Source organism: Selaginella moellendorffii, unplaced genomic scaffold (genome assembly GCF_000143415.4).
Source record: "Selaginella moellendorffii unplaced genomic scaffold, v1.0 SELMOscaffold_11, whole genome shotgun sequence".
NCBI classification, from domain to species: Eukaryota; Viridiplantae; Streptophyta; class Lycopodiopsida; order Selaginellales; family Selaginellaceae; genus Selaginella; species Selaginella moellendorffii.
The window spans coordinates 685,877-711,684 of record NW_003314272.1 but is presented as its reverse complement, the minus strand read 5'-3'; the positions used below and the strand labels follow the sequence as shown (position 1 = coordinate 711,684).

Below are 25,808 nucleotides of genomic sequence, written 5' to 3'. Positions count from 1 at the left end.
ACTCTCCTTCTATAAGACACAAAAGAAAAACTCGTTTGTGATTTCGCTGGTTTTGTGTCAAGCAAAACAAACTGAAAACTCCAATGACAACATGAGCGTCAATTTTACTTTGTTCTTTGCTACCCGGGTTCTCACTTTCGGAGCCAACTTTTCTGGAAGTTTTCTATGACCTTTTCCTCAGCCACTCGTCGATGGAGTCGGGATCCAGCGTCGACGGCGTCGGCAGCTCAATGAAGGACGACAGCGACGACTCCTCGGAGCTCTCGGAACCACTCTCGGAAGAGAGCGACGAAGACGACGTCGTCGAAGAAGAGCTCGAAGAACTCGAAGGAGAAGCCGACGAAGAATCATCCTCACCACTCTCGAAGGCCTTGTTCCTCAAATGCCGGGGGGACCGCAACCGGACTCTACGTCCACTCTTCTCATTCTCCGCGGAGCTCTGCGACGTGGTGGCGGTGGTGGTGGCCGCGGCTACGTGCGACTCGGACGACGAGCTCGCGGACCAGGAGCGCGGCACGTCCTTGGCAGCGTCGGAGCTCGAGGATCCAACGCTGGGCTTCCGGCTGGCGGCACACTCGGCTGGCTTGGCCGGAGGAGCCTTTGGCGGGTTATGGTGGTGGATCCTCGACAGTGGCAAGTGGAACATCGGCCGGGGCGGCGGCGCGGTGGCGGGTCTCTTGCGCAGGAAGTTCTTCTTCTTCGTCGCCAGCGTCTCCGCGAGGACGTCCGGGCTCATGTTCTGCGGGGACAGCTTGAAGGGAGCGCTGGCCGGTCGGACGGGCCATGGCCGCGGAGGTGACGCCACCACCTCACCATCTTTCTCGTCCCTGGCTGCTGCTTTCACTGCCTTAACGTCCAGGTTGCTCTTCATGAGCTTGGCCACCGCGGAGTAGTTCCGCCACCTTTGCTGCTTGGGCGATGGAGTCGTCGTCGCCGTGGTGGTGCTCGTCTTCGTCGGCTTGTCTCTCTCCTTGGGCAGCACCTCGTCGATGAGAGCTCGGATCATCGAGAACTCCTCTCGGCTTCCACTGGCGGAGACCGACGGCCTGGCGAGCAGAGCTTGCTCCCTCCGGCGGTGGCCAGGAGCCGACTTGCACCGCCTGCTCAAGCTCGAGCCTTTGGATCCAAATACCTTCTCCGGGTGGTGGTGGACTTCTTGCGGCCGTCTCTCGCGCTCTCGCCGCTTGTGGAGGAAGTCGGCTACCATGGACCTGGAGATCGGCCTCTCCCGCGGCAGCGGTGGCCTCTTCCTGTGCACCAGAGTCGAGACGAGCCATTCCTGGAGGGGCCTCTCCCTGAAGACTGTGGGCCTCTTGCGAGGCAGGCAGTCGGAGAGGAGCGTCCCGTACATGAAAGGCTCTCGCTGGGTGATGTTCCTGTGCACCAAGTCGGGCTGGAGCCTCCTCCGTGCTGGCCTGTAAAACTTTCCATCTTCCAGCATCCTGCGCTAGATTGCTTTGCTCTGGTAGGAGAAAACAAGAAAGGAAAACCATACAACCAACTTAACTGATTCGTTTTGTGATGTGTCACTGAAGAAGCATCGACCGCTCTACAAAAAACGAGAGATTGAATAACGGTGTGTCGAAATGTGATCATTGTGATGATGTTTCCTCCCAGTATCTACAGCGTCCCCTTTGATTCACCTGTATTTCATGCTTCCCGTGTCGAAGCCAGGCATCTCAAACGCGGACGAAAACTGTTCCACCTTTCGCTTGAGCTCCACCACATCTTTGTTGCTTTGAACTACGCTGCTGCTCGCCAGCTTGGGATCCTTCTGCGACTTGCAGTCTCTCTGCAAACTCTGCGCAATAGTCACAGCGTTGCTGAGAAGCTCGGCGATGGTCTCAAAGTCTTTTTCAACGCATCCTCTCGAGGTCATGGCTGGGGAACCTGGGAAAAAAGATACATTACGTTATGCTCGAGAGCCATACAACTCATACCAATGCGAATTCCTCCAGGACCTCTTACGGAGCTGTCGCCATAAACAGTACACTTGTTCACGGTAATGTGACATAACTCCGTGACTTTCTCAAACCATGCGCCTGGAAAAGAAACGAAGAAAACGGGAGAGTCAGTTACAAGAACTGCTCTGAACGTCGTTACTTACCCGTGATGCCGAGAGGCCGTAAATCCCAAATCAACAAATGATTATCCGTCCCGCCAGTAACAAGCTTGAAATTACGCCTGACCATAGCATCAGCTAAAGCCTTGGTATTCTGGAGCACTTGTCGTATGTAGTCCTTGTACTCTTTGCTAGCAACCTGCTTCAACGCGACAGCCAGGCCTGCGATATGGTTGTTGTGAGGTCCCCCTTGCAGGGACCGAAAAATCGTAAAGTTGATCTTTTCCTCGTAGTCATACGAGCTCTCCTCGGCAGTGCTGCCATTCTTGCGAGGCCTCGCTCCTTTCCTGAAAAACACCATTCCTCCTCGCGGGCCTCTTAGAATCTTGTGTGTTGTGGAAGTCACTATATCGCAGTACTCAAAGGGACTTACACACTCCTGCAAAAAAAGCAGCTATCGTAAGATACAAGGAAGAAAGAAAAGATATAAAAGTGAGTGAGAGAAAGAGAAGTAGTGTACCTGAGCAGCAACAAGTCCACTGACATGAGCCATGTCACACATAAGAATAGCACCATACTTGTCCGCGAGATGGCGAAAATTCTCGTACTTCCACTCCCGGGGATAGGCACTCCCTCCACACACGAGAATTGCCGGTCTGTAAGCGCTCACCAGTCTCTCCAGATTCTCGTAGTCGATGAGCCCCGTCTGGGGGTCGACACTGTAAGCCAGCGTCTCGAAATGGATGGAAGTCGCCGAAACCTTCTTCCTCCCGGCGATGGTGTAGCCATGGCTTGGGTGGCCACCGGAGAGAACGTCCAGTCCCATGATCCGGTCCTTGGGTTGCAAGAGCGCCGTGAACACCGCAAAGTTGGCGGACGTGCACGAGTAAGGCTGGACGTTCACTCCCCAGCTCTTGGAGTTGAGGTGGAAAGCTTCCAGAGCTCGGTTGCAGCACAGCGCCTCGATCTGGTCGATATACTCGTTGCCACCATAGCAGCGAGCTCCCGGATAGCCTTCGCTATACTTGTTCGTGAGATGGCTTCCAAGAGCTTCCAGCACCGCCTGGGACGTGTAGTTCTCGGACGCTATCAGCTCGATCCCCTTCCACTGCCTGGACTTTTCGTGCTCCATCAAGTCCCAGAGCTTGGGATCCAGCACCGAGAGTGGCTGGTTCCCCCACTCTCTCGTGCTCTTGCGCGCCGCCTTGGCACCATCTTCTTCGCAACCGTGGTGGGAGCTCTGGACGGAGCTTACCGAATGCTCCGGGCATGGTGTCTCCGGGAGCTGCATCAAACCTGGCTGGAGACCCCGGGGATGACGAGCTAAAGATCTTGCCAGTGGCTTGAAAGCGGTAGCGGTGATCTGGTTGGAAGGCACAAGCTCCTCCTTGCTTCTCTTTGCTCTTGCTACCAGTGAACCCTCGAGGACAGTGTGCTGCCTTTTACCCCCCAATCCATGCTGCTGCCAGCTCTGGAACACGCTGCAATCCCCGCGGTTCTTCGCAGCTACGGGAGCGTGGATTCTTCCATTCTCGCCGGAGAATTCTTGCTGCAAAGCTGGCTTGGAATCCTCATCACTCATCGGCCCCAAAAATCAAGGTGTGGCAAGGAATCAACAACAGCACCAACTCGATTGCGCCGCCGCCATGGATGAATGCCTAGGAAGCGATCGAAAACTTACAGGGTAGAGAATCGCCTTGGCCTCGAAGCGTGGAGCCCTAGATACATACATCCCCCCTGGTCCAAATAACAGAAGAAAGAAAGAAAGAAAAGAAAGAGAATATTCGTTTCCACTTTCAAGAGCCCTAAAATGATTTAGGGCTTAGTCAAGATTCTGACACAGTGATTGGGACGACAAGTTGGCACGTATATTAAGCTAAGTATTTTGGGGCTTGGGACAGGCCACAGAATTGGATCTTGCGCGATGCTATCATTTGATAAGGTATATCCGACCACACCAAACCTCCCGTTAGATTTTATATAACTAGATTCAAGAGCAAATTCTATATCAACCTTCCTGAAGCCTCTAGTCGTGGCATCGTGCCAGTAGAAGTTGGAAGTTTGATCAAGAGCACTTGGTTTGTCCAAGGTAATAAAAAATGCTCTGAGTTTTCCTTTTCAAGCTCTCTTCTTTCAACTTTTTTCTTTTGACCAGTTCTCTAATAGATTGATGGGTAACTATGTAACATTGGCAGGATTTTTGTCTCTGACACATGCCATTTTCAGCAAGAGGATTTTCTTAGATCGAATTGGTTTGCTTATTTAAATTAAATATATATATTTTTATTACCATATCTCAATGAAATCCACGCTGTACTTATATTATAGTAACAAAAATAAATAAAATTTAAAGTAAGTAAATAAGGAAACCAGCGTTGTATGGTTTAACATTTAGAACATGGTTAAAGAAAATAATTTGCTCCTTTAACAGGTTAGAAACTATTGACTTACTTTGATTATGAAAAACTAATTTGGCCTTACCACGTATTTGACCACGATGTGGATCCAGAGGATGCTTGCTGTCCAAATTGGCGCAGACATCGCCACTGATCTGGTGAGTTCTGTAGATCGTGATCTAGGAGCGACAGCAGCAATAGTGGTCAAGATCTGCTATGATCAGTGGTATATAACTTTAATTTTCGTCAAGGTGACGGAATCGTTATGTGTTTTGAATCGCAATGGCTATCTGTATTACCTATGTATTATTACATTTAGTTAAGGTAATATATGATCTCAATCACTTTTCTTCTCAAATTAAGATCCATCTTCTTGCGTGATGATCGATCATTAAACCCACAATCCAACGACATTTACAATGTAGTGAAAAGTGGGGTGAGTGAACATCTTGCCAAAGTAGAAACCAAGTTCTGTCACTTGGACATTGAGTTCAACATTGAGGATAGGCAACAATGGTGTATAGTTTAGTATAATTAATGAAACAAACTAACGCCTATCAAAACCGTATATGCTTAAAGTGTGGCAGATTAACCTTTACATTGAAAAATATTCTAGGATATCTTCGTTTTTGCGGAGCTGGGAATGTAGTTGGCCCACTCTTTGAAGGAGCCCTGCAAGTAAGTAACGGTCCGGGAACAGGAGGAGCGCCATTTGTCATGTGTAAGAAATCCTTAAACCGCTCTGACGGCGAAATTGCCTTGTTTGATCGCATCTCCTGAAAGTGTTGGCACCCAATTAGGCCCCAGCATGACGGCTCGGGCTTGGCCAGCCGGCAGCGCTCTAGTGATCCTTCTGCTCGTCTCGACGATCCTACTCTATTTTGTGCCCTCCAGGTTCCGGAAGGGCTCTCTCCTCCTCCAGAGCGGAAAGGAAGTCAATTCCCCCCAATTTTCCCAGCCATCCGGTCCTTCAACAGGCTTCGATCTCTTGCGTTTGTCTGAAAATGGGACAAGGAGCTGTCACAACGTGAGCACGGCATTCGGGTACCTGTTTGGAGTTCCCAGGCCGGAGGAGAGCAGCGGGATCATCACCTTGTCCACGGATCAGGTTCACAGGTTTTGGATCGTTTCATTCGCCGCCGATGGAAGCAAGAGGTGCTTTGGAGGAGATTTCTATGAGACAGATCTCTCAGGTACGAGGCAACTTGTCGTTTATAACAACTTGTTGTTTTTCGTTCTTCGTTCCTGAGAAATCTGCAAGTAGGTCCAAAGTGGAAGTCACGACCACCAACAACGGACTTTGGAGACGGCTCATACCTCGTGGAGCTCAAGGTTGATGGAGATTTTGCCGGGATTTACAGCTTCAAGGCCATCCTTCTCTTCGCAAATTTGCATGGAATGGATTCACACCCGGAGAGATGGTTCCGCGGTCAGGAACAGTTCGTTCTCCAGATCAACTTCACGTCCAGCGGCGAGCATCACCGCTCAAGGCCACTCCCAGTTTGCACAAGCAACGACTTGAAATCGTCAGCACCAACAAAGTGGTGGGGGCAATGGACGAGATCACTGACTTCAAACGAGAAATCCTGCGAGCTAGACCACGATGGACGATACCTCTGCCTGGACGGCGACGAGAAGTACTGCGAGACAACGTCCTCACGCTGCACAGGAACTCTGGCAAGCCTGGAAAGCAATGGATGGGTCTACTCCACTGGAACCTGCGAGTTCCATCTCTGGAACCAGTCTGAGGCGTGGCAGTGCTTGGACGGGAAGAAGATCTTCTTCTGGGGGGACTCAAACCACCAGGACACCATTCGCAACCTCATGAACTTCGTGCTGGGATTTCACCAAGGCCTGCTTCCACGGACTTTCAGCACCACTGTCGCCAATCCTTCCAATTCTTCGCAGAAGATGGAAGTCGTGAGCGTTTTCAATGGCCACCCGGATCCATCGAGAGACGACCGCGGTCTAGAATCACTCTACGAACAGCAGTATCGCGAGTTTGTGGAGGACGAGTTCTTCCGCGATGGGTCTCCCGACGCGGTCATCCTCAACTCGGGCCTCCACGACGGGATTCGATGGAACAGCGCGGCGGAATTCGCCGCCGCCGCCGACTACGCCACGGCCTTCTGGAAGGAGCTCGTCAACGGCACAGGCACGAGAGTGATCTTCCGCTCCACCGTCACGCCCGCAGGCGCGTCGAGAGGAATGCAATCCAACCCCGCCAAGATGGAAGCCTTCAATGCGATACTCGGGGAGAAGATCCGGCGCGCCATGGATCATGCAAGATTTGTGGATGCCTACGACATGACCTTTCCCTGGCACTACGATCACTGCTGCAGCGATGGAGGGCACTATGGGCGGCCGCCATCGCTCTCGTCCTGGCATGGCGGCATCGGCCACCGCTACTTCGTCGATCTAATGCTCGTCCACATCCTCCTCACGGCTATTTGCCCCAGTTAGTTCAAAAGCATTTTTTGGAGGGATTTGACACGTTTGGAACCCTAAAACAAATGTTCTCCATGAAATCCATGAAAGAAGACGATGCGTGGCCGTCATGCGATCGTGCACTTGATCGCAAGCTCTTTCGATTCATGCGCGTGAGAGAAAGAAAAAATGCGATTGCTCATCCAGTTTTCTGGAAACGATTATCCATGCATCCGGTGTTCGCTCCGCCGCATCCAAGGTGCTACCATCCATTCTATTCTTTACCTTTGCCAATTTCTTTCTATTCCTTTCCAGGCTGCTATCCAATTTGGAAAGGGACCAAGAGGCTCTAGTCTCATTTGTGGTTGCACAATTCATCATAGAAGACTTGAATCGGCTCTAACAGCGCCGATGTTTCTTTTTCACTATGCTACAATCCTGTTACTTTTCTCCGTCTGTAGCTTACTGTGTCCTACAGAATTTGCAGCTCATATGGCTGTTGTGACCACAACTTTCAGACTTCTTGCAGATCAAGATAGCTATCTTTTCCGATGAGTTAAATTATGTTTCGGGTGGCTCAAAAGCAGAATAACATGAGATTTTATGCTGTAAGTTTGACTTGCGTGTTTTAATCTTTTCTTTTGTCTTAAGTGCAAAGTCGAGAGGAAGGTCGTGGTTACTGACAGGTATCTCATCTCTACCATCAATCAAAGGCTCTGGTGTAGATGGAGATTTCGCCCCCTGGACAAGCTGGTTCAACTGCGGCATTAGTGTAACTTCCTTCTGGTTGTAAGTTTTCTGTAACATCTCATAGTGTTCAAACTAACCTGCACTTTGTGGTGAAAATGGAGGTGGGGTGGCTCAAGCTTATGGTGTCGAAGGAAAATCGATGTTTATATTGGCACTTCGAGCAAAGCATTTGGTTGTCATTGCTACCAGTTCTGACATGATTTTTCAGGCACTTGCTCTTCTCTCAATCGTTTCTCAAGCCCAAGTGGAAGTTGCTGATGGAACCTAGAGGCCGCTTTTTTGTTGACTTCGCTCACTCTTCCTGTGGTGGCAGCGGCTCATGGTAAAGCTGTAAGCTTAGAACGTATCGTTTTTTTGTTTATGGATTTTGCTGTATGGCAGCTGCTCTCGTGGTTGCTAGTGAAGAAAAAATGGCGGCGTCAAGGACTGTGGAGCAGAGTAAAACAAATTGCTAGTTTGACATGACTAGACATATGAAGTCTAATCGTTTCGGTGGTCATTAGCAGCGAGAAAGATGCACTCTTGGCAAGCAAGTAAGAACCATGACAATTGTTTTTGTTAGTCCTCTTGTTGCAAAGTCCTAATGACTTCGCTTACAACTTGTATTCGTTCTGTAAGGAAGTTCTCAAAGGCCAGTTTTTATGTCCTGCCAATTAGACCGCCAGATACTTCAGGTAACCACATTTTCTCATAGCTAGAAGTCACTCCTTGCTCAATTCTAAAATTCATATTTTACTTAGTTTTTTTATAAAAATGAACTATATGAACTTTGAATAGAAATTTTTGCTTTAATTATGTTTAGCCCAAACAATTTAAGAACATATTTATTGAGGGATGCCAGTATAGACTGTTATCAAGCACAGAACTTTCTTGCGTATAGTTGTCCCTTCTATAATATTACAGGAAAGCAAAATTATTTTGGAAAGCTTGTCGGCACCAATATGCGGTCCTTGATCTCTTCAAACGACTTGACTTCTTTTTTCCATAGCCTGCAAGTAAACTCGTCAGAGGACATGCCGCTTAGAAGGCCCTTTCCTTTCACAGGCTCTCACCATGCATCGATTCCAACAGCATTCGCTCCTTGCTTGTCCGCCACGGGGTCATCTCCAACATGAACTGTGTCTCTGGCTTGCACCCCGAGCTCATCTGCATGCCTCGAAGAATTAAGAGATTGAGATTTTCCAGTGTCAATCTTAGCATTGAGAGAGTACCCAGTGCGGTCAGAAATATTTCCTTCGCTGGTTTCTCGTGACCAATTTCAGAAGAGATAACAAGAGCATCAAACCTGCAAACCAGCCGTAAGGCCGTAGGAAGAAAAAGCTTCTCTTACACATCGGATATGTTCAGCTCTGCCAGAATGGGACGAAGGCGAGAATCAAAGTTGGAAACGACGGCAAGCTGTACTGGAGGCCAAAAAGCACGTGAGAAATCGCAAGATCTTCCTAGGGAAAACAAAATCAACTTGCCTCCTGCACCTCGCAGGTCCTTCAATGCGCGCTCTGCACCATCGACAAGCTTCCATGCATCACCTCTTCCAAAATACTGACAAGAACATAGATGATCCACTAAAAAGTAACCTTGCTCACCTGATAGAGTTCTTCAAAGTAGTCATCATTATCACAGCCTGTTGCGGTGGCAACCGCATACTTCCAAAACCTCCGACCATCACCCTGGACTCAAAGCTCAACCCACAAAAAAAAAAATGTAACTACGGACGAACCTCGTAGCGAAGTCTTTCCGGCCATGGTTCACTGAATGCTTTCTTAAAACCCTTTTTGATTGCATCGGCATCAGCCTGAATTCCTGGGGAGGGTAAAAGTCAGCGCATGTCAATAGAAAATGTGATAGACCCTACTCACCGTACTTGGAGCCGAATGAAGCGTACACTTGCGGCACTGGCTGAGATGTTTCCAGCAGCGTTCCACCCACATCGACCAAAAGGGCTCTATAAGCCGGAGGTGAATCTGGATGAGAGGTAAGTGTCGGATGCAAACATAAAAGAACGAAGGATTTTCTTACTTTTGCCTGGGCTTGAGCACGATACGGGACGAACCCACTGCCGCCGCTTGTGCCGATTGCAAAGACCCACCTTCCACCTTGGGCTTACTCCAAAGCTCGCCATCTTGGAAACGTTCATACGCCGGAGAGGAGCAACATCAATGCCAAACGAAGGAAAAAGGTAAAAAACACAGACCTCTGTCGGATATAAACCCAAACGAGCAATGTAAATCTCAGAAGAGCAAAGAGAAGTAGAAGACAACCGAAGATCTGAACTCCCAAATCTCACAACTCTTGAGGAGTCAACAAGTAGACCATAAATTGATAGATGCCATTTGCTGCTTCTTCCTCCGAAGCAACACACAGACTTCGTTGCTCATAACTCTGAAAAGAGAAGAAAAAGAAAGCTAGAAATCACGAGGCAGCAGGAGCAACTTCAGTTAGAATTCCCGAACCTGTTACTGCTGCCACCATCGGAGGGACTTCTAGCGCGGCTGGCTTCTTGAGAGCAGCCGAAAGCTCCGTGAAGTATGGCATGTCCGCTGGCTCCTTGACGCCGTCGCTCACGTCCTTGTACGCAGCGGTCAGCTTGTCCCACTTCTCCCTGCATTGTTTGCCGTCCCTGGGGATCCCCTGAGCCATGAGAACCTCCGAAAGCTCCTCCCACACTGCTGCTCGCCTCGTCCCACTCGAGAACTGCGCTTCCATGTCACCCCGGAGCTTTATCAGCTGGAGGACCTCGGCCCGCTTCCAGTTCTTGCTCCGCTTTTTCGCTCCGCCACCCGCGAATCCTTCCGGCTTTGGCTGGGAATTCGAGAGCCCGTTGTTAAGTTGCTGGAACTGCCCGGCGGCGGCGAAGAGACCAGCACTGTCGTTGTTGCCAACCAGCTTTTGAGTGAGGAAGATCATCGCGTTGTTGAACGCAGCCCTCTGAGCTCGGTCCTCGGATCTCCACTGCTCCTCGCGCTCCTGCCGTATTTGCTCTCGCATTTGCTCCCGCCGCTCCATGGAATCCAGGAGGTCCCGGAAGAACCTCTGCTGCTTCGCCACCACCGCTTCCACCAAGCTCTGGACCACCGCAACGTCGGCGACAGGGACGTACTTGGGCAACTTGCGTTTCTTCCTCGCTCGCCCAGACCCGCCACCACCTTGGGAGCTCGCACCAACATTTCCTCCAGATCCATCCAGCACCTCGTCCTCGTCAACGTTGAGGGCGTCCTCGCGCTGCTCGTGGTTTGCAAATCCCTGTTCTTGAGGGTGATCGAACTGCTGGTGTTGGTGGCGATGATCTTCATCCATCCTGCCAGCATTGGAATTCCTCGGCCCCGCCATTCTCCCGGACAAGACCGGGTGGAGAACATCGTAGAGCAAGAAGTCCTCCTTGGGCTTGTTCCCATCCCTGACCTCCTTGTAGCTCGCGCCCAGCTTCTCCCACTTGTCCCTACACTGCTGCCCGTCCCTGGAGATCCCCTCGCGGTTCAAGGCCTCGGCGATCTCGTCCCACAGCTCCATCTTCTTGCCGCCGCCGCAGAAGCGCGCCTCGTAATCCGCGCGGAGCCCGATGAGCTTGAGCATCTCCAATCGCGTCCAGTTCTTGGAGCGGCTCTTCTTGCTGCCCGGCTGCTCGCTGCTGCTGTTGTGCGCGGCGTTGCCCTTGCTCTTGTCATTCTCCTCGTTCTTGGCGCAGGGTTCCACCGGGATCAAGGACCGCGGCACGGCGATCGACGCGCCCTGCGCCGACGAGCTGCAAACCCCGGCGGGAGCTTCCGGATCGATCCCCAGGCCGGGAGCGGTAGCGGCAGCGGCAGGGATCGAGAAGAGCGAGTCGTGCGACGGTGCTGGGAAGGATTGGAGCAGCGAGAGAGCGAACAATGGGATGGATTGGGATGAGCAACAACCTGTCTCGACCGCCGACGAAGCCTCGTCCTCGTCGCGCCATTCCTCCTCGTCGTCCTGCTCCATCGCTTCCTCCATTCGGGGCATATTCCCGGATTTTAGGGCTCTATCCGGATACACGAAAATAACAAATTCAAATTTCTCGTAAGAGCTTAGCTAAATGTAGCGCGAAGGGAATCCGCGAGATTTGATTCCTTCACACACAATCACGGGAAAAAAGAGGACCGACCGAGGGAAGAAAGAATTTCTCCCGCCATTAAAGGGACACTGGGCCATTGAATGCCACCACCGAAATTGAAAAGGCCATGGAATATACGCCGAGATGCCTTCTTCTTCTCCGCCATTAAGATCGTACAACTGGCTGGCGCTCTCGAGCGTGCCGCGCGCTTCCTTCCTGGCTGTATTTTGGGGGGTACTGTCTCCACTACGGTCTATAGTATTCATACTGTTTGGAGAGAGTACGCTCCGAAGCGCGCGGCATTCATTACTATGAAATGGTCACCTGGTCAGCGCCTGCGTGTGCGGCGTCGCGTGGTCGTAGTTTCTCGTGTTCTCCAACACTACAAGGTTTTAAAAAGCACTTGTTTTGATTTATTAAACCAAACAACACACGGCGGCGATACAGTCTGTCGTGCCGCCCACCGCGTTGACTATGGGAGATTCCACCGCGCGGTCGGTGGATATTCCCCCGCGCTTGACCGATAACGGACTCATCATGTGACCCGGTGCTGCTAGCTAGATTTAGCAGAAGCTTCTCACCACCACCACACATTTGCCCTAGAAGAACTAGTTTCTTTCTTCTTTCTTGCTGATCGCTTGTCAGCGGGGAAGTTCATACGGGACGAAGATTCTCGCGGGAATCTAAAACGATGCTTGGTTTGATCCGGTGCGGGGAGGATTCCGAGGCCGCGGGAAGGAGCAAAGATTTTTGTGTCGATTGATCGCTTGAAAGGAGAGTAGAGAGGGAAGAGAGTGAAGAAGACTCGGAAAGGAAGGCGCTCTTGTTGTTGCTGGGTCGATTCTTTCGTTGAGCGACATTAAATTCCACGCGAGAGGCAAGAGGAAAGAAGAGGAGTAGAGGCGGATAGCGAAAGAGCGAGAGGAGCGATCATAAGTTTTGTGGCGGACAGCCATGAGGTCGTTTCGAGAGCTTGTGGGGCTCGAGGATTTCGTAGCGGTGTGGTTTTTGCTAGTCCAGGCCAATTCATGGGCTCGCCGCTGGAGGAAATCCATGGCGGCCACCAGGGGAGCAGCAGCGCCATCGCCACCGCCGCCCAAGCACCACCAGCACGACGCAGCGGCGGCGCCGCCCACATTCGCGGACTCGATCGAGAATTGCTGCCTGGATGGCCGTGACGCCGCCAGCGTGGTGTCCGATCTCCACGGCACGCTCCTCCGCTCCGCCAATTCCTTCCCCTACTTCTTCCTCGTCGCCTTCGAGGCCGGCGGCGGCTTCCCGCGCGCGCTCCTCCTCCTGGTGATGTACCCGCTCATCCTCGCCGCCGGGGCGCTCGTCTCCACATCCCTGGCCACGCGCCTCTCGATCTTCATCGCCGTGTGTGGCGCCCGCGAATCGGCCGTGGCCACCGTCGCGCACGCCGTTCTTCCCAAATTCTTCCTCGAGGACATGCATCCGGATGCCTACCGCGTGTTCATGGCGTGCCCGCGCCGGATCGTCGTCACCGCCACGCCCCGGATGCTCGCGGAGCCCTTCCTGCGCGAATTCCTGGGCGTGGAGCGCGTCGTCGGCCCCGAGTTGGAGGTGACTCGCGGCGGGATTTGCACGGGGTTCGTGCGCGGCGGCGACGGCTCCAGCGAAGAACAGGCATTCAGGGACTGCTTCGCGGATCAGAGGCCCGGGATTGGGCTGTGCAGCAGCGATCGCGCGCCGGAATCGCGCTTCCTGCCCCTCTGCAAGGTAACGATCGATATTTTTTTCAAACGGTTCTAATGGTGTTTTTCCCCAAATTTCTTCCTTCCTCTTCCAGGAGGCCTATCTCGTGCCCAGCTCCAAGGCGGTGGATCCCGTGCCGCGCAGCCTCTACCCCAAGCCGCTCGTCTTCCACGACGGCCGATTCGCCATCCGCCCCACGCCGCTGGCGGCGCTCGCGATCTTCCTGTGGCTGCCCTTCGGCTTCCTCCTCGCCATCCCGCGCATGCTCGTCGCGGTGCTCAGCCCCAGCGTCCCCCTGGCGGGATTCCTCGAGGCGCTGCTGGGGCTCCAGATCCGAATGCGCGGCAGCCCGCCGGCGGCGGCGCGGATCCACGGCCACGGCGTCCTCTTCGTCGCCACGCACCGGATGCTGGTGGATCCGCTCTTCCTCTCGGTGTGCGCCAGCCGGCGCGTCACGGCGGTCACCTACAGCATCAGCCGCGTCTCGGAGCTGCTGGCGCCGATCAAGACGATGCGGCTGACGCGATCGCGCAGCCAGGACGCGCGCGCCATCCGGGCGCTGCTCGCGCAAGGCGATCTCGTGATGTGCCCCGAGGGCACGACGTGCCGCGAGCCCTACTTGCTGCGATTCAGCTCCCTCTTCGCGGAGCTCACGGACATCATCGTGCCGGTGGCGGTGGCGGTGCGCTTCCAGTTCTTCCATGGATCCACGGCGCGGGGGTGGAAGGCGCTGGATCCGCTCTTCTTCCTGCTCAATCCCTTCCCGGCCTACACTATCGAGTTCCTGGATCGCGTGCCCGACGAGTGGACGGTCTCGTCCGGCAAGAGGACGAGCATCGAGGTGGCCAACTTCGTCCAGGAGAAGCTGGCGAGGGCTCTTGGCTACGAGTGCACGAATTTCACGAGGAGGGACAAGTACCGGATGCTGGCTGGGAACGATGGGATCGTCAAGGGTGAGCGATCGACCCACGAGAAGATCCATGCAAAGGTGGCGGGGGGGAGATTTCTAGGGCTTTTTCAATGCCGGCAAGGTGGCAAGATCTAGAGTGTTATTGGTTTTGTCTTTTTTTCCTCTTCTAGGGACACGGCTCGATAAGCGCTTTGTACATTACATTCTTCTTACGTCAAGAACAAAAAGGAGTCCCTTATACATGGTGACGAGATCTTTGATTTGATTGATCCAAACTTTATATATGATTTCTCCCTCCCAGTTCCCAATCTTCGTTTGTTGTTGTTTATACGTTGTTTCGTCTCACCAAATAGATCCTGGCGAATCAGGATTTCACGCCTTGCTCGTCTCGCTCCACATCGCGCATGACTTTGGATTTGCAACAATCCCAATCCATGCCGATGTGTCAACCAAACGAGAGCTCCACAATCGCAATAGTTTTCCAACCAATCCAAACTTTATATCCTTGGGACCCTCGCGCGGATCAATCAAGCAGTAGACTTCACGGATCGCGACAAACAACCTAAACTCTTTTACCCTAACCCTAACTACCACCCATTTCGAAAACGGGCGCCTTTACCGAAATGTCTGCCAACTTTTAAAGGCCGGGCATATGCAATGGTTATGGAAGTGATGGAGACTCGAGTGTACGAGATCTGGAATTGACACCCCAAAAAGTTCTTTAAAACCAATCCTGTCACAAAGCCTCCCTTGAACTTTTCTTCATGAATTCGCTCATCGGTTTGCTCTTGCTTTCCATCCTGGCTATGGCGGACGTGATCCATTCTTCTTCTTTTTCTTCTTTGTCTTCTTCGTTCCTGGATCCGCAAAACGCTGCAAGAGCTCGAGTCGGGGTCGCCCCCCTCGTCTGGGACGATCGCCTCGCGGCCTTCGCGCTCGCCTGGGCGAACTCGAGGAGGATCTTTGGAGCCTGCTCGCTCCAGCACTCGCGAGGCCCCTACGGCGAGAACATCTTCTGGGGGAGTGGCGGCGCTGGGCGGAGCTGGAATCCATCCGACGCTGTCGAGTCGTGGATGAGCGAGCGGCGGTGGTATGACTATGGCACAAACTCTTGCCTTGGCGGCCGCGGTGCCTGCGGCCACTACACCCAGGTGGTGTCGAGGTTCTCGCGCCGGGTTGGCTGTGCTCGAGTCCAGTGTGGCCGTGGAGACGTGTTCATGGCGTGCGACTATTTCCCTCCTGGAAACAATGGCCAGAGACCATTTTAACCAAAATGTATCAGTACAAAGTTGAAGTGGTAGTAAGCGTAGCGTGTTTTCTTCTTTCCCAAGTCGTAAAGCTCGATGGAGTGATGGATGATGGATCAGTCAATACGTTGCTCCCGGGTTGTAGCCTCGGAGGCTCGCTTTACTGCCGCTCTGATCGTAGCCGCTGTGGATAAATTCTGGGAAGCCATAGCCGGCCATTCCGTAAGAGCCAGTGAGAAGGAGCGGGCACTCACGGGAGTAATGGCCCTCTTGGCCGCAAGTGAAACACGGACGGCCTCTCGCGTAGTTGCTGTTTCGGCAGTCACGAGAGAAGTGGCCGATCTGTTGAAAACGATATATCAACTTGAGTATCGAAAGACAAGGAAGAAAACTTTTACCTCGCCACAGGTAAAGCACTGGGTTAGATTCGCTCGTCCCCTATAGCCGCCACTCCAGCTCTCGTAGTTCGATGATCCTAGCCGGACTCTGGAGGAGAAGCTGATGAATCCGTCTTGAGGTTGCTCTGCGAAGACTAGATCGCCGCGCTGCTTCTTGTCGTAAGAGCGTCGGATGCCTCCGGACTGAGCAGTCTGAACGGCGAGTCTCTGGAGTTGATCCCATCTCTTTAAGTGCTTTCGAAGATCAAAACAAGCTTGCCTCGAATGAGTTGAGTAGACCCTCGAGCTTCCGTTGCTTGATGATCACGTCCTCCTTGAGAGTCTTGAGCTTGACCGGATCGACCTCGGCTTCCAGCTCCCGGCGAGCAGAAGCAAGCTCGGCTTCGGCCGCTCTTTTCTCCTCGCGTTGCGGTTCAGTTAGTATGATCTAAAGCATAAAAAAAAGACATTAGGTGCCACAAAGATAGATAAAAAACCAAGTTCTTCGAAGTTCCTGGGAAAAGCGCAAAAGAAAAAAAGAAACTTACGCTGCCTTTCCATTCCTTCTGTGCTTGCTCCTTGAAAACGTCCTCCTCCTTCTTTCCTTGGCGCTCCGCTAGGACTTGTTCCCTTGGACGAGCAGCTCCAAACGGGCTGGGCTACACACAGTCTTAAACGAATCCTCTTTTAGACAATGCAAATGTAAACAAACACAGACAGAGAGAGAGAGAGAGAGAGAGAGAGGATCAATTCAAACGGACCTTGTTGGCGTATTTCGCTCCCATCCCAGCAAGATCCGCCACGGAGCTCCTGGGCTGCAAGTTTAGCTTCGGCCTGACCACCGAGCTCTCGATCTCCGCGGCGTAACTCATCCCCACTGAAAGCGCCAAGATCAGGGCACGGCCGATGGATCGATCGATGCGAAAGAAAGCGGCGCACTTACACAAATGGATGGACCGATCGATCGATGCCCACTCCCGCGCTGCCCCGCCGCTTGCCCTTCCCGCCTTGATCAATGGCAGCCAGAATTTCAAACCGGAAAATCCAAACAAACGCCACAGCCACGTGGCCCTCTCCCGCCCGGGTGGCCGGCTCCATGTCGGCCTCATCGGCCACATCACGCAGCTCCGGTACGGCCCCGTACGTCCGACGTGGCATTTTTTCTTTTGTAACTGGGCTTACTTCACAAGCCCTACCTAGAGCTTGTTTGGCGGGCGACGACGACGGCGGCGCTTGGGGGCTTGGTTCCTGTTCCTCACGGCGGCATCCAGGTACGCCCACATTGCTTTCCATGGATTCGCGAGATCGAGCAAGGCGCTAGCGCGAGAGAGAGGGAGAGGAAAGGAATTCGGGGTAGGGTTTGGATGAGAGAGGGGAAGGCATGGAGATTTCGAGCTCGTGAGCGGTAGCTAGAGCAGCAGGGTTAGGGTAAGAGGGGCGGGGGGGAAATCCGCAGGCACAGTGTGTGACTGGAAAGAATTTTGGCTGGAAGACTGTCAGTGATGGCTGCATTCACTGCAGGTTTACGAGGAACACGGGATCCTAGCGACATGACCGACTTCACGGCTAACTGGCACTTTGGGAGCGACAGAAGGGGTGTGTCCCCTTCACCCTCTTTGCCTTTGGAGTTTCTTTTCCATCTTTATTTTTTTTCCTCCTCTTTTTTTCTTCTTGCCGATCGTTTCGTTTTTCTTAGCCTTTGTCTCTAGATTTTTCCTGTTTCTGTGAGACTGTAGAGAGGTTAGGCCGCTTCAGAGCTCGTTCTTTTTTTTTTTCTTCTTTATGTTTTCTTTTTTCTTTTTGCTACTTTTGTACTCATGAGTTTTTTATTTTTTTGGTTTTTTTTTTGGCTTTGGTTTTTGCAGAGGATCTTACACCCTCGAAAAGCAGTTATGGCACATCAAGAACTGCTGCTGGAGGTTTACGCGACCTCGGTGGCTACAGCTCCAGGGACCTCGCGTATGAGGACCTGGCTGCCCATGCTGCTTACGATAGTCTTGGTGCCGGCTCTTCGCTTTTGAGAAATGGGGTATGCAGAAACTGGATTCCTTCGTCATGTCTGAACATTCTTTTTCGTTTTTCTTTGTCACAGCTTTACCAGGGATTAACTACATCCGAGCTTGTTAGTTTGACCACTGGAACCGGTGGTCTCGGCGTATTAGGGGCATCCGGTTTGGGGGGTGTCCTCGACGATCAGACCCTCCTCAGTCAAGGAGCACGGCTGGGTGCTTATGATTTTGCGTTAGGAAGACTCGGGTTACCAGGGCCGCAGGACCAAGATGTTCTTCGTGGCGGACCTGATATTTTACCCCCCGAAGCCTCAGCTACACTTTTTGTCGATGGGCTTCCTATAGATTGCACTCGACGTGAAGCCGCACGTGAGTAAACTTTTTCTTCCGTTTGTTCTCATTCTCTTCTTCTCCTCTTTTTGGTTTTACTGAGTCGCTTCTGTTCTCAGATATCTTCCGTCCATTCATTGGTTTCAAGGAAGTGCGAGTGGTGCACAAAGATGCTAAACGAGTGTGTGAGCTTTTGTTTGGGCCCGTGCACGAGTCTAACGTTTTGTTTTCTGTGTTTCAGGCGGTAGGAGAGAAGATCGTGCTATGTTTTGTGGAGTTCGCCGATCCCAGGTGCGCAGCGACGGCTTTAGAAGCATTACAAGGTTCGTCTCAGCAGATGAAATCTCTTGATGAATCGGTGTGTGACCACTCGAGATTCGTTTTACGCAGGCTATAAGTTCGACGAGAACGACCCCGACTCTTACGTCCTGCGCTTGACGTTTGCGCGATATCCAGGGCCTAGAGGCGCGGGTGCTCGAGACAGGTCCCCTTATCGCGGCCGGGACCGGTCACCACGACGGGATCGAAGGCACTAAAGCGGCAGAGTTAAAAGAAGCGAGACAAAAACAAAAAAGACCGAATCGAGTCGAGGAGGATCAAGGGGAAGAAAAGCAGAGGTAAAAAAAACGCAAAAAAAAAAAAAAAAAAACAGAAAAACAACAAAAAAACTGACAAGATCAAGGATCAAGCAAGGTAGGAGGAGGAAACTTTTATAGGTGGGGGAGAAGCGCGTGGTAAAAAAAAAGGTGCGCAAAGAATTTGCTCGGCCGAGTTTACTAACAACATCACAAGCAAGCAGCCTGTTGAGAAAGCAAGGCCAGTTTGGGAGAAAGATTTTTTATACATACTGGAACGCTGAGCGAAGAACCGAGGCACACTAGTACTCTACTACTACTACTACTATACACACGCTACCGTGTATCTATTTCCTGGAAGAAGAAAATGGCCCTCTCCAAGGAGGTGCTGGCTCTGGGCTAGACGCTATTATCATCATCGTGCTTTTGGATTTCGCGATTTAGAAATCGTTGTCACAGTTCAAACAATGGAACTCTCTTCTCTTTTTTTTTTGTCCTTTTGTTTTTCTTCCGTGCATTGTCTCGATAATTCTTAGCTTACTCGCCTGGATGATCGCTCTTCTCCAAGACCCATGGAGCTTCTCACGTCGCGGATTCCTCTGGGATCTGGAACAAGGAGAGCAAGTGAGAATCTTTGGACTGGCAAGACGAAGTTACCGAAGAACTGCGTGAAAATCCGGGAGAAGAAGCCGAGGTTGAGAGCTACGTTCTGGGCGATTTGCGGAGGTAGAGGCCTGAGGAGCGTCTCAATGCTGAAAGTCCTCCGGAGGAACTGTCATGAGAGATTGAGAGCTTGATGAAATCTCTTGTCCATTGTCTCTCCTTCTCACCTGGAAATTCCTGCTGAAAGCAAGGCGGAGCTCCGGATCAATCTCGTCCATGAGCCCGTCCTTGGCGGCGGCGTCGTCGTCCATTCCAGCTCCTCGCTTTGGCGCGTACATCATCGCTGTATTGCCGTGCTCGTGCGTCGCCCGCATTCCCAGCTTCTCGTACTTGTTGCGCTGTGGCGGCGGCTGGCGCCATGGCGGGACGCTATCTTCCTTCTTCCCCATTCTGTTCTTCGAACTCTTCTACCCTAATTTTCTATCTGGATGAGAAAGAAAAGAATTAAGGCAGCCTGTGTGGCGTTTTCTACCACTTGTGCGCCTGTAGCTCAGTGGATAGAGCGTCTGTTTCCGGAGCAGAAAGTCACAGGTTCGATCCCTGTCTGGCGCGATTGCTTTCCTCTCTCTCTATTTTTTTCTTCTACCCTTAAACCCTAAATTATTATGTGCTGCTTCTTCTCGAGAAATGCGGCGCTTGAAGGGGCATTCTTCGTCAATTCTTTGCTGCGCTGCCGCCTCCGGTGATGGATCGGCAGCTGGATTGGTGTCCGGCGGCGAGGTAAGGTTGTCTTCTTTGTGTTGCGATCGAATTTTCTCTGGAATTGTCCTCTCCAGGACGGGCGCGTGTGCGTCTTTGATTTGCGTGGTAGCAACGAGGCCAGTCAGAAATATTCCTTCTTCGATGGACTGCCTGTGCCGTCTGTGTGCTACAATCCAGGTGCTGTTAAATTCTTTCTAGTCCCTCGTCTTGTATAATTGACTTTTCTTTTTTTGTTCTCGCAGTGGATATGAACCTCGTTTACGCGGCAGCGGGATCATCCATTTATTGTTTCGACCTTCGGCTGGTACGACGAATGTTTCTTCGTAACTCCATTCTTGACTGACCTCTTGTTTTGTTTCTTTCTCTTCATTTCATGGAAGGGTTCCTCGGCAGACGTCATAGCAAAGCACACGATCAATGCAGATGATATCAATCAGGTCGAGCGTGAATTCTCAAATTCACGTTTCAAAGTCTGATCTACGCTTTTATTTTCAGCTGGCGGTCAATCGAAAGGCTACGTTTTTGGCAGCCTCGGATGATAGCGGAGAGACCAAGGTTTGTTCTTCGAAGTTTATTTGCATTCACAGACTTGACCTTTTCAAGTTTATAGATCTTGGACCTTAAGAACAACAGGACGTTCAAAGCTTTGCGAGGTCATACAAATGTATCTATTGGAGACGATTTCTTTCTGCAGCGTGGTTTCTTCACACACTCTTGTCACGTAGATCTGTAGCGCAGTGCAGTTTCATCCCCAGAGGCCGTGGGAAGGTAAAGCAGCTTAGTTTTGTAAACTTTTGCTATAACTGGATTATACAGTGGTAACGGGAGGACTGGACTCGAAGATGATCAAGTGGGACTTCAACCGAGGAAAACAGCTTGCTGCTCTTGATCTTGGTGAGTGCTGATCAGTTTCTGGCTGGCTTGAAGAGGTTTGCTTTGGTTTTCCAGGATGTGTATCAGATGCATCCAAGCAGATCTTCAATCCTCCATTCGTGCATGCATTAGCATGCCCACAGCGGGAAATCTCCGGTGAGCTCGGAAGGACTGTGGCTGTTGCGCGCGGCGATGGCGGGACAGATGTTTACGATCTTAATGGCCCAGCGAAAAGGGATCCATCGCAGGGTCTCGCCAGAAAATGCAGCCTAGACGTGGATCAAGGAGGCCATACGGCACCAGTGTCTCATGTGTAAGTCCCTACGTTTTCTTCTCTTATTTTTCATGTTGTTTAACGATTCTCCGTTGCAGGAACTTTGCAAGTTTTGACGAGTCTGGAAGGACAGTAATCTCAGGTGGTAACGATTCAAGCATTAAAATCTGGAACTGGACCGCTTGCGAGCTCAAGCTTTCACTCAATCACAATAGAAAGGTACGAGACTTTCGGAAAATACAGTTCCTTGAAAATGTGATTCCAGGTGAACTGGATGACAACAAGAGCGAGCTCATCAGACAATCTTATCGTTGCTGACACTTCCAAGTTCTTAAGAGTTTACAGCGTCCCTGTGTAAGGTTGAGCCGTCCCTTCTTTCAATCTTAGATCATGGTAAAGTTGATACATTTGGTTTACAACATTTACACTCACTGTAGTCGCCGAAGATCATGAACTTTCGACTCCAGAAAGAAGACGCAGAAGTAACTAGGGTTCTTGCATTCTACAATGAGAACCGTTTGGTTCGTATTCGCGGCACTGCTACTCGTCCAGGTATGTTCGTTTTACTTTCAGTACCTCCCTATTTCTCAAGCGTAGTGTTCTCAGGCGATCTCCATCAAGCTCAAGGAGACATCAGACACCCTGGAAGACGAACTGGGGTAAGAAAAAATATGAGAAAAAAAACTTAACTCACCTCTCATCTTGGTTTCTCCAGCTACAAGTTCAACGACTCCACGTTACTCCAGGACGCGCTCACGCACTCGTCCTACTCTCGCCACAACAATGGCCCCCTGCATTTGCTAGGCGTGAGCATCATCCGGGCCAGCGTTTACAAGCATTACCTCGCGAAGAACCGAGATGCCACCAAAGAAGAGCTCGAGGCCATGTCATCCAGCCTCTCCAGCACCACGGCCTGTGCACGCCGCGCCTCTGGCCTCGGCCTCGACAAGCTCATCAGGGCCGACGCTCCGGTCGATCGAAAGTCGGACAAAGTCTTGGCTGTGGCGTTTCATGCGCTGTTTGGAGCCATCGCGATGGATGGCAGCGCGGACCAAGCCATGTCTGTCTTCTGGAAGATCAAGAGCTCAGCGGTGATATAAGCTGTTCCTCTGATTTCCTTTCTTAGCTGAAAGGAAGAACAGTGAGTTCTCAGTATCCTCTTTCTTAGCAGTGTCTCTTGTGTGAAAGCCTGAAAGGAAGAACAGTGAGTTCTCTGAGTATACAAGTTTCAAGCTCTTCTACCAGTTTGTCGACGTGGTTTTGATGCCTGTGCTTCCGTAGATGTTTCCCATCAAGGAGTAAGCCGCAGCGCTTGCCTGGTCCAGCTCCACTAGAGAATCGAAGGCCACTTTCGCCACCACCATGTTGTTCCATTTGGCACACGCGGCCAGCAGAGTCCTCCAAGCAACGGCATTGGCTTCGAACGGCATGTTGCGGAGCATCTCTAGCGCGGCCTCCAGCTCGTTTGCACGACCATAGATGTCGATCATGCACACGTAGTGTTCCAGAGTAGCTCTCACCCGGTACCTCGGGAGCATGAGCTCAAAGTACTTCTTCCCCTTCTCCACGAAACCGGCATGGCTGCACGCGCTGAGGAGACACACGAACGTAATCTCGTCCGCTTGAAAGCCTTCCCGCTGCATCGCGTGGAAGAACTCGATCACTCTCTTGCTGTCTCCCTGGCGGCTGTAGCCTGCTATGAGACTTGTCCAGGTCGGTGGATCCAGTCGGGGAAGCGCATCAAACAGCTGCTGTGCCTCGACCGCTCGTCCACATTTCCCGTACGCATCCACCAGTGATGTCTCCAAAAACTCGTCGTTCTCTAGACCGCCTTTGAGCTTGTCCGCATGAATGGCTTTCACAGATGCCAAGGCCACGGAGCTGCCACAGGTCTGGAGTGCGGCAACAAAGGTCTGAGCATCTGGAGAGCATCCGGCGCCTCGCATATATCGGAACAACTCCAGAGCCACATCTCCTTCTCCAGTTTCTGCATAACCAGAAATCAGAGCGGTCCAAGAGACAACGTCATGCAGAGGTAACCTGTCGAAAACGCGGCGAGCGTCGGCCATGCTCCCACAGCTCGCGTAAAGGTCGATCAAGGAGCCAGCCACAAACATGTCCGTATCCAAACCGCTGGCGGCAGCTCGAGAGTGTAAAGCCATGCTTCTTTCCAAAGACTCAACTTTTATCCTCCTCCCATCCAGCTGCAGGCTGCTCTCACCTTCTGCCAATCCAATGCAGGCCTTCAACACGTAAACATAAGTTAGAGCATCCGGTAAGAAACCTTTGAGTTGCATACCTGTAAAAAGCTCGAGGACCAGTGTCAGATCGCCGCTTTCCACGTACCCTGCCATTAAGGCGTTCCACGACACGACAGTAGGCTGTAGCATCCTGTCAAAGACTATCCTGGCATCCAGTATGCTCCCACACTTGACGTACATATCTATCATGCTGTTGGAGACAAAGCTGTTTGAGTCGCAGGCATGTCTTTTAGCTTGATGGTGCATAGCCATGCCTTTCTCCACAGATTGGACTTTGACAACCTTTCCGTCGATCAGCGTGCCGGCTTCTTTCTCTGCCAAACATATACACCCGTTTAGAGCAGCAACAAAAGCAAAGGAATCCGGAACACAACCTTGAGCCTGCATCTGCTCGAAGAGCTTGAGGACGAGCTCGCCATCTCCGTGCTCGCCATAGCCGATCATCATTGCAGTCCACGAGACAGTGTCGTGGCGAGGCATGCTGTTGAAAACCATGCAAGCGTTGTCCATACTCCCACACTTGGCATACATGTTTACCAGGGTGCTGGCAACGCAAATATCACGGTCCCAGCCGCTCTTGGACGCTCTGGCGTGAACAAAGATGCCTCTCTCCAGAGCGGACGTCTTGACGAAGATCCCATCGATTTGCCTGGCACTCTCTTTCGCTGCCAAGCTCGTGCATGCCTTCAACGCAGCGACAAAGATCGAGGCATCTGCGCTGGAGAAGTCGTCGTCCAAGTCGACGATACGTTGGAAGAGTTCTAGAGCCGACTCCCCCTGGCCGTTCTCGGCATAGCCCAGCATCACAGAAGTCCACGAAACCACACTGTGAGCCGGCATCCTGTCAAAGACCTGTCGGGAATTCTCCATGCTTCCACACTTTGCGTACATGTCCACGAGAGAGTTGGCCACAAACGCGTCCATCACTGCTCCAGAATGGACTCTACTTCCCTTCTCTAATGCCCGGACTTTCACCAGCTTTCCATTCACTAGCGTTCCCTGTTCCTTCCCTGCCAGAGAGCTACAAGCCTTCACCGCCGCGAGAAATGTTCTTGCATTTGGACGGGCATCGCCCCCGCAATCCTTCATTCTCTCCAGCAATTCCAGAGCCAGTTCTTCTTCGTCGTTCTCGGCACACCCGAGCGCCAAAACGTTCCACGAGATCACGTCTGGCGCTGGAATCCCCTCGAAAATCCTGCGAGCGTCGCCCATCCTCCCGCATTTCGCGTACATGCTGATCAGTGTGTTTGCCACACACAAATCCAGCCCCCGCTCCGGCTCGATCTCGCCATGGATCAGCGTACCCGTCTCGAGCTCCCGCGCATTGCCGCACGCCTTCAATGCCGCTAGCAAGATCGATCTCTTGCTGCCATCGCCGCGAAGAGCCCGTTGCGCCCGCACTAGAATCTCCTCCCACGCGCCTCGATGCAGCACGAATCCAGAGCGATGTGGACACTTTCGCATAGAACGGATAAACCCTAATCGAAGAGCCCTAAAAAAGAAAATGCCCGGGCTGTTTAAAATACTATACGGTCGCTTTAATCGGCATTCAATGGAGGCTACGGCTGTTTGTTGCCCTAGCGTTATTTCCAGCCGTCGATCTCTTTCCCGCCCAGCCCGACGATGGAAATATTTCACACTCTCACTCTTCCAGGAGGGCGCAGCAGAGGGCAGGCGTGGCGCAGCGCGGAAAACGATGGCGGCATTTGATGCGATGGCGCCAATGGCGCGGCTGGAGGCGCTGGACGAAGATCAGGTCAGGGTAGCCATCGCATCGCAGCGCATTGGATACCAGGTCGTTTGATTCGGGTTTGACGATTCGGTGAGGAGGAAGCACGGCAGAGGGATTAGGGTATAGGGTTTTGGAGAGAGCGAGCGATCAAGAACGAACGGGCATTGCTACGCTGAGCTCATCCTCCTGGCACAGAACAGGTACCAAAACTTGGTTTTGTCTCTTCCTTTATGGCTCATTCTCTCCGCTATTATGAATGGGGCAAACAAAGGCCAGGGCAAAGCATACAAGCCGAGTCAAAGCAGAGGCGCTGGCTTGTGAATGGATTTACTGTTTCTTCGGTGCTGGCCTTTAAACTTCCACAGCATAGGAATAGAGGAATAGAGGAATGCTGCTGGGCTCTCTCGCTGATGATCGGAGGTAGAGTTTGTT

General features: G+C 51.9%; 13 protein-coding genes, 2 long non-coding RNA genes and 1 other non-coding gene across 20 annotated transcripts; 8 read left to right on the top strand and 8 right to left on the bottom strand.

Annotated features, from left to right (window-relative positions):
• Nucleotides 1-163: 163 nt before the first annotated feature.
• Nucleotides 164-1,441, bottom strand: LOC112345990 (protein ENL-like). The gene has a single exon (XM_024673891.1). It carries the CDS (start codon nucleotides 1,439-1,441, stop codon nucleotides 164-166), a length of 1,278 nt encoding a protein of 425 aa, XP_024529659.1.
• Nucleotides 1,442-1,494: 53 nt separating this feature from the next.
• On the bottom strand, nucleotides 1,495-3,822 carry LOC9651646 (serine hydroxymethyltransferase 4). The gene is made up of 4 exons (XM_002968646.2): nucleotides 2,583-3,822; nucleotides 2,108-2,501; nucleotides 1,941-2,042; nucleotides 1,495-1,890 (listed from the first exon to the last, which is right to left on the bottom strand). The coding sequence occupies exons 1-4, from the start codon at nucleotides 3,642-3,644 to the stop codon at nucleotides 1,640-1,642; spliced, it is 1,809 nt and encodes a 602-aa protein (XP_002968692.2). The 5' UTR covers nucleotides 3,645-3,822; the 3' UTR covers nucleotides 1,495-1,639.
• A 1,397-nt stretch (nucleotides 3,823-5,219) lies between these two features.
• Nucleotides 5,220-7,002, top strand: LOC9651645. Its single transcript, XM_002968920.2, has 2 exons — nucleotides 5,220-5,651; nucleotides 5,723-7,002. The coding sequence occupies exons 1-2, from the start codon at nucleotides 5,267-5,269 to the stop codon at nucleotides 6,919-6,921; spliced, it is 1,584 nt and encodes a 527-aa protein (XP_002968966.1). The 5' UTR covers nucleotides 5,220-5,266; the 3' UTR covers nucleotides 6,922-7,002.
• Nucleotides 7,003-8,432: 1,430 nt separating this feature from the next.
• Nucleotides 8,433-9,922, bottom strand: LOC9651644 (haloacid dehalogenase-like hydrolase domain-containing protein 3). 3 transcript variants are annotated; one of them, XM_024673969.1, is made up of 9 exons: nucleotides 9,830-9,922; nucleotides 9,655-9,757; nucleotides 9,495-9,599; nucleotides 9,356-9,438; nucleotides 9,222-9,305; nucleotides 8,966-9,177; nucleotides 8,847-8,920; nucleotides 8,688-8,781; nucleotides 8,433-8,624 (listed from the first exon to the last, which is right to left on the bottom strand). In XM_024673969.1, the coding sequence occupies exons 2-9, from the start codon at nucleotides 9,755-9,757 to the stop codon at nucleotides 8,549-8,551; spliced, it is 831 nt and encodes a 276-aa protein (XP_024529737.1). In that variant the 5' UTR covers nucleotides 9,830-9,922; the 3' UTR covers nucleotides 8,433-8,548. The 3 variants fall into 3 exon arrangements, with proteins under 3 accessions (XP_024529737.1, XP_024529738.1, XP_024529736.1); XM_024673970.1 differs by lacking the exon at nucleotides 9,830-9,922 and having other exon boundaries at nucleotides 8,966-9,038; nucleotides 9,102-9,177; nucleotides 9,655-9,791; XM_024673968.1 differs by lacking the exon at nucleotides 9,830-9,922 and having other exon boundaries at nucleotides 9,655-9,791.
• LOC112346031 lies at nucleotides 9,738-9,992 on the top strand. The gene is made up of 2 exons (XR_002992255.1): nucleotides 9,738-9,814; nucleotides 9,871-9,992. It is a non-coding gene; the product is annotated as an uncharacterized LOC112346031 (long non-coding RNA).
• LOC112346030 (trihelix transcription factor GTL1-like) lies at nucleotides 9,888-11,637 on the bottom strand. The gene is made up of 2 exons (XM_024673967.1): nucleotides 10,089-11,637; nucleotides 9,888-10,017 (listed from the first exon to the last, which is right to left on the bottom strand). The coding sequence occupies exons 1-2, from the start codon at nucleotides 11,614-11,616 to the stop codon at nucleotides 10,010-10,012; spliced, it is 1,536 nt and encodes a 511-aa protein (XP_024529735.1). The 5' UTR covers nucleotides 11,617-11,637; the 3' UTR covers nucleotides 9,888-10,009.
• Nucleotides 11,638-12,324: 687 nt separating this feature from the next.
• On the top strand, nucleotides 12,325-14,575 carry LOC9651643 (glycerol-3-phosphate acyltransferase 5). The gene is made up of 2 exons (XM_002968918.2): nucleotides 12,325-13,447; nucleotides 13,518-14,575. Exons 1-2 carry the CDS (start codon nucleotides 12,662-12,664, stop codon nucleotides 14,466-14,468), a joined length of 1,737 nt encoding a protein of 578 aa, XP_002968964.2. The 5' UTR covers nucleotides 12,325-12,661; the 3' UTR covers nucleotides 14,469-14,575.
• Nucleotides 14,576-15,036: 461 nt separating this feature from the next.
• Nucleotides 15,037-15,658, top strand: LOC9651642 (pathogenesis-related protein PRMS). Its single transcript, XM_002968917.2, has one exon. It carries the CDS (start codon nucleotides 15,098-15,100, stop codon nucleotides 15,599-15,601), a length of 504 nt encoding a protein of 167 aa, XP_002968963.2. The 5' UTR covers nucleotides 15,037-15,097; the 3' UTR covers nucleotides 15,602-15,658.
• A 178-nt stretch (nucleotides 15,659-15,836) lies between these two features.
• LOC112345969 (eukaryotic translation initiation factor 4B2-like) lies at nucleotides 15,837-16,956 on the bottom strand. The gene is made up of 5 exons (XM_024673832.1): nucleotides 16,901-16,956; nucleotides 16,719-16,834; nucleotides 16,506-16,616; nucleotides 15,979-16,405; nucleotides 15,837-15,922 (listed from the first exon to the last, which is right to left on the bottom strand). The coding sequence occupies exons 2-4, from the start codon at nucleotides 16,827-16,829 to the stop codon at nucleotides 16,223-16,225; spliced, it is 405 nt and encodes a 134-aa protein (XP_024529600.1). The 5' UTR covers nucleotides 16,830-16,834; nucleotides 16,901-16,956; the 3' UTR covers nucleotides 15,837-15,922; nucleotides 15,979-16,222.
• Nucleotides 16,957-17,053: 97 nt separating this feature from the next.
• Nucleotides 17,054-19,357, top strand: LOC9650801 (RNA-binding protein 1). Its single transcript, XM_002968916.2, has 7 exons — nucleotides 17,054-17,228; nucleotides 17,479-17,553; nucleotides 17,823-17,986; nucleotides 18,050-18,335; nucleotides 18,416-18,477; nucleotides 18,538-18,619; nucleotides 18,687-19,357. Exons 1-7 carry the CDS (start codon nucleotides 17,054-17,056, stop codon nucleotides 18,830-18,832), a joined length of 990 nt encoding a protein of 329 aa, XP_002968962.2. The 3' UTR covers nucleotides 18,833-19,357.
• On the bottom strand, nucleotides 19,281-19,939 carry LOC9651641. Its single transcript, XM_002968644.2, has 3 exons — nucleotides 19,702-19,939; nucleotides 19,529-19,643; nucleotides 19,281-19,477 (listed from the first exon to the last, which is right to left on the bottom strand). Exons 1-3 carry the CDS (start codon nucleotides 19,921-19,923, stop codon nucleotides 19,404-19,406), a joined length of 411 nt encoding a protein of 136 aa, XP_002968690.1. The 5' UTR covers nucleotides 19,924-19,939; the 3' UTR covers nucleotides 19,281-19,403.
• A 74-nt stretch (nucleotides 19,940-20,013) lies between these two features.
• Nucleotides 20,014-20,086, top strand: TRNAR-CCG. The gene has a single exon. It is a non-coding gene; the product is annotated as a tRNA-Arg (tRNA).
• A 73-nt stretch (nucleotides 20,087-20,159) lies between these two features.
• Nucleotides 20,160-21,891, top strand: LOC9651640 (WD repeat-containing protein 53). 3 transcript variants are annotated; one of them, XM_024673884.1, is made up of 12 exons: nucleotides 20,160-20,254; nucleotides 20,311-20,413; nucleotides 20,479-20,540; nucleotides 20,617-20,673; nucleotides 20,732-20,791; nucleotides 20,847-20,900; nucleotides 20,962-21,004; nucleotides 21,053-21,130; nucleotides 21,185-21,422; nucleotides 21,482-21,602; nucleotides 21,649-21,776; nucleotides 21,830-21,891. In XM_024673884.1, the coding sequence occupies exons 1-11, from the start codon at nucleotides 20,162-20,164 to the stop codon at nucleotides 21,739-21,741; spliced, it is 1,002 nt and encodes a 333-aa protein (XP_024529652.1). In that variant the 5' UTR covers nucleotides 20,160-20,161; the 3' UTR covers nucleotides 21,742-21,776; nucleotides 21,830-21,891. The 3 variants fall into 3 exon arrangements, with proteins under 3 accessions (XP_024529652.1, XP_024529653.1, XP_024529651.1); XM_024673885.1 differs by having other exon boundaries at nucleotides 21,821-21,854; XM_024673883.1 differs by lacking the exon at nucleotides 21,830-21,891 and having other exon boundaries at nucleotides 21,649-21,788.
• Nucleotides 21,850-22,538, top strand: LOC9651639 (protein NUCLEAR FUSION DEFECTIVE 2). Its single transcript, XM_002968914.2, has 3 exons — nucleotides 21,850-21,935; nucleotides 21,990-22,042; nucleotides 22,099-22,538. Exons 1-3 carry the CDS (start codon nucleotides 21,891-21,893, stop codon nucleotides 22,481-22,483), a joined length of 483 nt encoding a protein of 160 aa, XP_002968960.2. The 5' UTR covers nucleotides 21,850-21,890; the 3' UTR covers nucleotides 22,484-22,538.
• On the bottom strand, nucleotides 21,863-22,295 carry LOC112345986. The gene is made up of 3 exons (XR_002992247.1): nucleotides 22,226-22,295; nucleotides 22,078-22,174; nucleotides 21,863-22,025 (listed from the first exon to the last, which is right to left on the bottom strand). It is a non-coding gene; the product is annotated as an uncharacterized LOC112345986 (long non-coding RNA).
• On the bottom strand, nucleotides 22,476-25,108 carry LOC112345989 (pentatricopeptide repeat-containing protein At4g39530-like). Its single transcript, XM_024673888.1, has 3 exons — nucleotides 24,019-25,108; nucleotides 22,626-23,958; nucleotides 22,476-22,572 (listed from the first exon to the last, which is right to left on the bottom strand). Exons 1-3 carry the CDS (start codon nucleotides 25,106-25,108, stop codon nucleotides 22,548-22,550), a joined length of 2,448 nt encoding a protein of 815 aa, XP_024529656.1. The 3' UTR covers nucleotides 22,476-22,547.
• Between the last annotated feature and the right edge of the window lie 700 nt (nucleotides 25,109-25,808).